Here is a 9,038-nt window from a genome sequence, read left to right on the forward strand (position 1 = left end):
AGGATCGCAATCTGCTTACTCCAAGAGTGATTATTGCCTTCCCAGGGTTAATCGACTCTTCGTTTTAAATTTTAAACTGATTTTTATTTGTATTTTTATCCTAATGTTAAACGTTGAGATTTTCCTAAATATATTAAATATATATAGTAAAATCTAAATACATGCATAACTACTGGCTACCTAGCCCCGTACCGTATTCTTGTTTGGGTGTGTGGTCACATTATGCACATCTCGTGTGACACACACCCCTTTTATTAAGGCTCGTGTAACCCCGTTACAAAGCGCTTTTTGGTCAATGTATTGTAACTGACTCCGTGCATCTTAATCGTCGGAGTGCAAGTCAATGCACGCACGTAACACCTCGACGCTTCGTCTTCGCACTATGGCTCTCCATCATGTGATCATCGTGATTGTCGATGCTGTTAACCGCTCTACGACGGTGATGATAGCGAAAGCCCACTATGAAAGAAATGGACTTCTCGGCTTCATGGCGCTTTCAGTCGGAGCGATCGATATTTCTAGCTATTGAAGAGAAGTTAATTTATGCAAAGGATTATGATGGCAACACGGAGGCACAACTTAATGCTTTTTCGAGCGCGGCTTGACCATGTTATATTTGTGTCCAATTGATTGAACAATTATTTATCATTGAAGAAGGGGTTTCGGTCCTGGCATGCTGACGCCAACCTAGCAGAACTTCGCGGCTCACTGGAAGAAAGGTGTTGATGGGTAGCCTCAGCGCTTTGTCAAGGCTGACACGTGAATCGGATTCGTCAGCATCTTAATGAAATTATCAAACAGTTTTTCGTTGACTTCGAGTATCTTGCGTAAAATATGGGATGCAAGCTTAGCTTCGTTGGTAATTAAAATTATAGTCACCACCGATGTAAATTTTATGCCTCAAGTCACCAAATAGATCGTAAAAATAACTTGTTTGGATTTTAGTGACTAATAAAGGTACTGTATGGACAGTAGGACACGATCACCCGCAAAATACCTTAAAAAATCAAAGGTCAACTCTAATCAGTGTATTTCTCTTTTCAGTATAACACATCAGCGATCAGACGAGGAACATATGAAACCTTGACTCTTTTTGATGAACTCGCTAATTGTTTCCATATCCACTGTAAGAGGGCGCAGTTCACAAACAGTCCCTCAAACACAACACACACGCTTGTGCGAACGATGAAGCGATTTACGACGTGGAGGGAGAAGGACAGCCCCGACTTGGAGAGAAAAAGAACTACTTAAGCCCTTCAAGAAAATTTGCAACTGTATTAAAATGAGTTATGGTTCCTAGCTATATGCAAAACACCCCAAGGGCTACTAGAGGTTTTACTGTTCAAACCTTGGGCTCCTGGTTATAAGTCAAGGGTGAACTGAGATATGCAACTGATACAAGATCTTGAATGTACGGACCTTGAACTTCGAAAGCTTGAACTTCAACTTTCGTGGAAAGTAGAGACTGGCTTACACCACCCACTTCGAAAGACAAAGACACATTAGTCTCGTCACCAGTACAGATCCCCAAGTAAGAACCAGCATTTTTTATCACACAGAATGTTTGCGACTCCATAAATGAGACATACTGTAATCTTCTCTTATCAACTCCCACAATGCATGCAGAGGGTATTTTCTCGTAAAGGATAAGTACATCATCCCCTCCTTAAAGTCGAAAGTACCTTGATATTTTTGCAGACCTTTTTGGAACAGATCACTTTTCAATCAACAATGAAGCGATCCAGTGAACAAGCCAACATGAAAGAATGTTCTACTCCTAAACGCCAGAACTCTTTGGCGTATCCTACGTTCTCAACCGAAATAGAGACAGGAGGCTTTACATAGAAAGTTTCTTTCGTTGGCGTTGGATCAACAATCATTATGATCCGACCCAGCTCATCGTAGCTAAGCTTGTCTTTTGGTAAGCAGTTATTTGCCTTGAGATCGAGAACAAGATGGAGCGTCTGCTTCGCCGTGTCGGCGCCGACAGGACCCCCACTCGCGACCGAGCACATCCAATCTCTGGGCGCCGTAGTGTTGTCACTAGCAAAAATATTGGTGACTCTCGTAGCTGCGGATCACGTCGGGGGCATCATACTCTAAGGCTTGTCGAGGTTCCCACGTGTCCGAGTCCGATGGATAAAAGCCTTGATACTTCAACTACTTCTTTCCATGATGACGAGTCGATCGACCCTCGTTATCGACAATCGTCTCAGCCACCCAACGATGCTCTCCACGAGAGTCTAACAGCAGAGGTGAGTTGAACGTGAAACGATTGAGCGACTCTGGAGGTGGAAGAGCGCTCATGGGCAAATTGAGGCTTGCAGCAGCGCTGCTCGACGCTTTAAGATTGCTGCGAAAGCCTTTGTAGCCTAATTGCAGAGCAGAACTTGAAATTCGACGCTCTGACTAATGGTTCCGACCAATGCTCGGCTTTGGAGTCCCGGTTTGAACTACGAATTCAACAGGTACATGATGATTTTGTTTGATTCCACAAGGACACGAATTCATGTAAGAAGGCTCATAAACACCAGTTGTTCTCTGTTGAAGAAGCAAGCTCTGTTCTCGAGATACTGCGTAGCGAGTACCATTTTCGCCTTCGTTGGAACCAGTGAAGGAGCAATCCTTCGATGTGTTCAACGCTTGTACGCCGAGAAGAATCTCCAGGGTGAAGAGTTGGTTACTCTTCGTGGACAAATGGAGAAACTTCATGATCAGCTCGATCATCTACCAATGGAGGAGTAGGATCGGCAGATCCATGGATTTAGCCTTCCCACATAAAATGTAGGACTGCATGTAGGGATGGCTAATGCACACACACCACCATTGCTTTCACCACCTTGAACGGTCCAATACATATTGGTAAAAGCTTCCTGCTTTCCAAGTTGGATACTGCATGGTCAGGCAGATTTGTAGCGTTAAGTAGTACAAGATCATTGGCCTTACATACATTCTTGTTCTTCCTTCTGCTCTTCTCTGCTTGTTCTTTTTTGCAGATCCTGAGCTTTCGCAATTGCGTCTCGAACTGACAGAACAACGGCTTGTCTCTTCACAATAAAATCATCGACGTGCTGTTCGTCGCGACTTGTCATGCCGTCTAGAGGTCACATTGAGTCAAAATTCGCTTAAAACTCTGTGACAGTATTTAGATCTGACTGCGGGTCTATAGCTATCGCTCCTCTCCAACTTATGATAAAGGTACTATAGGACAGGTACTATAAAATGAACACAATAGTTCACACAAAATGGCGAATGACCCGTCAGGTACTATAGGATGAACACAATAGTTCACATAAAATGGCGAATGACCCGTCAAAACATGCGTGGAGTTGTTCAACGCAAACTCTGCAAGAGGGAGAAATTCACTCCATTTCTTAAACGACGTAGCGTAACTACGCAGTATGTTCTCCAAGACTCGATTCAAACGTTCTGTTTGACCGTCCGTTTCAGGGTGTGTTGCTGTTGATATGCACAAGATGGTGCCCAATTGTCCTGACAGTGCACGCTAAAATTTCGACGTATAACGGGTGTCACGGTCAGCCACGATCTCAACAGGAAGGCCATGCTGACGGAAAACACCGTCGACAAAGACTTTAGCTGTCTTCTCGGCAGAGATCTTGTCCAGAACAGGCGCAAGATGAACCATCTTGCTTAATCGGCCCACTAACACAAGATGTGTGTCACGTGGAAGTCCGAATATGAAGTCTCTACTCACAGAACCCAGCTGTCAGTTGGCACTACCAACGACTGAAGTGGGGCCTGAGTGGAACCCGATGTTTTCACTCTCTTGCATAAATCTCACATTTTTTCACATACTTGCGCACCAACTTATACTAGTGTGGCCAATCGTAATCCTGAGACAGACTAAGAAACGTTTTCTAACGTCCGGAACGGCCATTCGAAGGGCTGTCATGGTGCTCATATAAGAGGCGTTAACGCAAACCTTCGTCATCTGGAACAACAACTCTTGCCATATCCCCATGTTCAGCCACATAGTACAACAATCCGTTGTGTACCCCAAAACGGTGAACACGCGATCTTGTGCGAGACGAACGACCTTGCAGTGCTTTGTCGGAAGGGTTACTGAAAAACCTCAACAAGTCCTGACATGTCTCGCCAGACTTGTGCCCTTCGACAATTTCTTCGCGCACTGTAGTCTTTGCTTGCACTCTGATCACCTGAATATCTTCATGACTCGTGCATATTTTCGATCTTGGACTTTGAATCATAGTCCGGACGTCTTGACAACGCATCGGCTAAGATGTTCGTCCTGCCTGGCGTACAGTGTACAACAAAATTGCACTCCGCAAAGAAGAAAGACCATCGAGCGATAATTTGCGATAAATGAGGAGTCTTTACTGCCGTACGCAGTGGGGTATGATCTGTATAGATTGCGAGCGCTCGTCTCCAAGCAAGAACACGGAGCTTAACCAAAGCATACTTCATTGTTAGAAGCTCTTCGATTGAAACTGGATAGCTTCGTTCTGCGGGCCGGAGTTGTCGCAACTGACACGAAACAACTCGCATTCGACCCTCATCATCGAGCTGCATCAACGCACAACCGATGGCATAATCACTTGCATCACAGACCACATGAAAGGGCTTATCGTGACAGGAGCATCTCTCAAGCTCTTCTGTACTTCGGCAAATACCGCCTGGTGATTGTTAAACCATTCCCACTCAGCGTTCTTCTTTAAGAGTCGATAGGGGTTGCGCCAACGCTGCATAGTTGCGCGTGTATCTGTGCAAATATTTGACCAAGTCCAACCATTCTCTCAGCTGTTTCCCATTGTTTGACACAGGTCAATTTTTGATAGCTTTGACTTTCTCCGGATCTACATGAACGCCATTCTTACCCTCAAAGCAGCCAAGATTGCCGATCTCTGGTGCAAAGAAAACGCTCTTTTTCAGACTAGCGTAGGAGTTATTCTCTTGCATAATTTGAAAGATCTGACGAAGATGTTCAAGAGAAAAATCGACATCACACTTCTCATCCGTTTTCTTACTATGAAAGAATATATTGTCAAAGTTACTCGGTGCAAATTCTTTCAATGGACGAAGAAGATTCATGACCATTCTGTTGAAAGTCGCGGGGGCGTTCTTCAAACCTTGTGGCATCACTAACCATTTTCACAGCATACCACTGGGGTACTGACTGCAATTAGTGGTGTATATTTCTCGAGCATTCGTGTCTGATACAAAAAAAATTCAGATCGATTCCATACTGCCATCCACTCTATCAAGAATCTTATCCTTGCGTGGAACCGGAGTCTGGGCAGGTATGATCGCGTCGCTTATTTTATTGAAAAGATAAACAATGCACCAGCCACTTGTGGCTTCTCACACAGAAGGTTGGACTACAATGCGGAGACTTACTCTTATCCACATGACCAGCCTTTTGTCGCTGCGCAAAGAAGTTGTAAATTGCAATGCTTGTTCTTTTGGAACGGCCACTGCCGTGTGATATATACTTTGTACCAGGAAGTATGTCAACGTCATGATGAATGCCTCTGTCAGATGCCAATTCGTCCGGCACCTAGTCTGAGAATATATCAGCATATTCCCTGACAAGTTCATACACGAGGGTTTGAGCATAGAGCATCCTACGACTGCGCATCAAATTTTTTCCTCGGTGTCTTCTCATCAAATTCTTTTGCAGTATTGATGTAGTCTCTTCGACAATCGTGCATATTTGCGAACTTTCGCCTTTCGTTAGGCTACGCTTAAGCGTCTTCTTGCTCATCAACGGCGAAGAAAACAATTAACCTGGAGGATTTTCAATTTTCACGCGACGAATAATATCGACGTCACCTTCTTCGTTGTAGCCTACAACATCTATAAACTCTCTTGAAGTGTCTTGCTCTTGAACACTTCCTTCATCAATACGACTTATACTTTGATCAGGGGCGCGCAAAATACTTGACGAAAAATTCTTCTTGGTGGTCTTCTCATTCTTCTCTCGGGATGGGTCTATGCCTCTGATCCCACTATATTTCATACTACCATCGACCATGACTTCCATGCCGATAGCAAAGGAGACAGTCTTTTCTGGCGCCTGGCTGCTCCACCTGCAGTCGGTGCCTTTACATTCAGCTTCTTGGGGCTGTCCTGTGAACATGGGCCATCGCAAACCACAATATCACTTGAGACATCTTTTACTTTTTCAACCGATGCATATGCCCATACCATTTCGTTCGTCGTCATGCAGCTTGAGCTAGCACTGCACGACTTGATGACGACGATCTTCATATTCACCAGTCGAAGCAAGGCTGATAACGTTTCAACCATGGCATACCTAGGATGATATCGAACTTATTATCGAGATCGAGTATTTCATTGCCAAGTAAATGACTTGCTCTGAAATCGTCATTCTAGAGCCATTCGCTAAACGAATTCTTTCACATTGGGCAGGCTCACACCATGCACAGTCACAACTTGCGCTCAAACAAAGTTGTTCCAGTTGTTCCACGAACTAATTTCAATCAAAGCTCGTAGTGGTCTCTCAAAATCATCTACAAAGACGTTTGGACAATCAAAATCGCACGTTGCCTGACATTTCCATCACTCATAGGGAAAATGGCATGTGCATCATGCACGTTGGGGCCAATGTTCTTTGTATTCACAGCATCCTCAATACTATTCTCATGCCCAGCAGGATACTGGTCGCTCTCGTTTTTTACTCTTGAGAGCGTTTAAAGTGAGGACCATTATAGCGGTCGCGGTTATCCGAACGAGCACCCTGTGTCTGCCGACTCGGCAAAGACACGCTGCCGTTTCAAGCAATATGACCCGGCTTCCCACAGCGGAAACACTTTCCATCGTTGCGAGGACGCTCATTTCCAGGCGTGAAAATGTACGAGATGTCCATTAGCTCTTAACTATCACATGTACCGGTCGACTGACGCGCTTGCCTTGGTATGAAGTCAATGAACTTGGCTTGCTGATGCTGAACTCTTCTTGCATCGCACGGTTGATGGCATCGTCCAGCATCTTAATATACCCACGGAACAGTTGATTCCGGGGTGGACCATCATTCAAGCCTGTTATGAACGTTACAACTTGCGTTAAAACGTCAATTCGCTCGTCGACAATGCTCGATACCAAGTAGCAATCACGCTGTAAGAGGCTGCGCATTTTCGGCGACATCGGGTAATTGCAACCATACTGCAAGATTGTCATTTTTCGAGTTAATGTGACCGATAATGAACCCACTCATCTTTGCTTAGGTGCGAAAAATATAACTCATAGCGACTCTCAAAAATGTCGCTAACGACTACATCGCACCTTGTATATGGCTTTTCTAGCAAGTAAACGGATCATATTTCAGATGAAAACGTTGCTTACTATCTGATCTAGCGCAGTACAATGGACGACATCCTTTTCGTGGCGGACTTTCACCCTCACCATTAGTCGTGTTGACATCAATCGTGCTTATAAATATAAGCTCTTGCTGATTTAGCAACCGATCTAATTTTGGGCTAAGGGCATGACCGGGTCCTATTCGCTGGTTAGAGCAGTTTGCGCTGTGACAACATTTTGTGAATGTGGCAAGCCAAATGCAGTGAGTGTGCCAAACAAAGACGTCAATGACGCCAGAGCATCGCGTCGGAATGAAACTTCTAATCTCATACGTCCAAACGAGTGAATGCACCACTTCTACTTTACATGATACCGGTTATCTCTCCTGCGGCGATTCTTTATCCATGGAAGTATGCTTTACTTTGCTTATCAATTATAGCTGGCGAGCGACGACGCTTCCAAGATTGGATTCAATAAGACATCGATCCTTCAGACATTGACCACCTTTTAGATACGCTCACGTAGCTATACAATCAGATCGATTGACGCGAGGCCCCCCGCCGATTTAAAATTGCGTTTGCTGCTTTGGAGCAGACGTTGGCCTAGAGATTCCGTGAGACGTCCAACAGTACGAACTGGGTTTGAGTGGTTCATGACTGCAGTTCTTTGGCAAGATTTTGGTGGATAAACGAATGTTACCCTTTTCGTAGAAAAACGTTCATCTGTAAAAATGTGTCTTAAGAGGTTGTTTTGACGTGAAGTTCATGCTTCTTTTCATAAATAAACATGAGTGACATTTGGTATATGCTGCAGAGCTTGAATGGTTCTCCTATATCTCCCGCAACCCTACGCTCATAGATTGGATGTATCACAAATCCAGAGTCTATTTTATCCGCGCTAAGTCCTTGATCGGTGATTTCTTAAAAGCCGTCGGGGTGACTCAAGCTGAAGAGACGCACAACTCTAACTCGTGAAGCCCTGGAAGACTGATAATACAACTGATTTAGTTTTTTCGTTTCATACAAAGACAAATACCTTTTCAGACTTCTCGTATCATTTCATTATCACGTGCCATGCTAGCAGTTCATTTAAACATTTTTATAATCATGAACTCGTGTTTCGCATGCAACGTACGAAACGAATTGCAGCGGGGCTGCCGTAGCTTTTTCGCTTAGAGGAAGCTTAGTTAAGGTCGGTGACCTTCCTTCTATACTTAGAAACAGTACAAGTGAAGCGGATCCACATACTCCAAAAACTAAGTACAACCTTAGCCCGAGGCTAACTAACTCTTCTGTGTAGAATGTAAACTGTATTTCTCGGTTTTATTCTCTGCAAAGCCGCCGACATCCAAATCTATAGGTTTTCTTATCTGTACAGTAAGACCTCATTAAATATATAACTACTGGCTGTTCCAGCCAAATACTGACTTTTGTTTAAGTGTAGCCACACCATCATGTGTGAGCCACACCCTTCACACCAGGGCAAGTAAAACCCCGTTGCACTCTTCCCCATCAAGAATGTGAACACCCACAGCTCACATTCAACTGTCGCCTAGAACGAGCTAGGACCTTCACAAATTCTCTGCTCAATGTGACCTGTATCGGATATACAGAAGACACCCAGCCTCGTTGGTTCCGAAAACGCCCGCGGGCAGAGCCCTTCTTCATCTTCTGCACGCGGTGACGCCCAACGATCGAGTGATCGCGTCCTTCACTTCTGCAGCGGGATTCGCTGAGCGG

General features: G+C 44.5%; 1 protein-coding gene across 1 annotated transcript; it reads left to right on the top strand.

The window, feature by feature from the left end:
* Positions 1-382: 382 nt before the first annotated feature.
* PHALS_01824 (uncharacterized protein) lies at positions 383-605 on the top strand (the record flags this gene model as incomplete). The annotated part of the gene is made up of 2 exons (XM_024716289.1): positions 383-439; positions 501-605. The coding sequence occupies 2 exons, from the start codon at positions 383-385 to the stop codon at positions 603-605; spliced, it is 162 nt and encodes a 53-aa protein (XP_024581903.1).
* Positions 606-9,038: the final 8,433 nt, after the last annotated feature.

The sequence above is a fragment of the Plasmopara halstedii genome (assembly GCF_900000015.1).
Source record: "Plasmopara halstedii genome assembly, contig: Scaffold_1594, whole genome shotgun sequence".
Lineage (NCBI taxonomy): Eukaryota > Oomycota > Peronosporomycetes > Peronosporales > Peronosporaceae > Plasmopara > Plasmopara halstedii.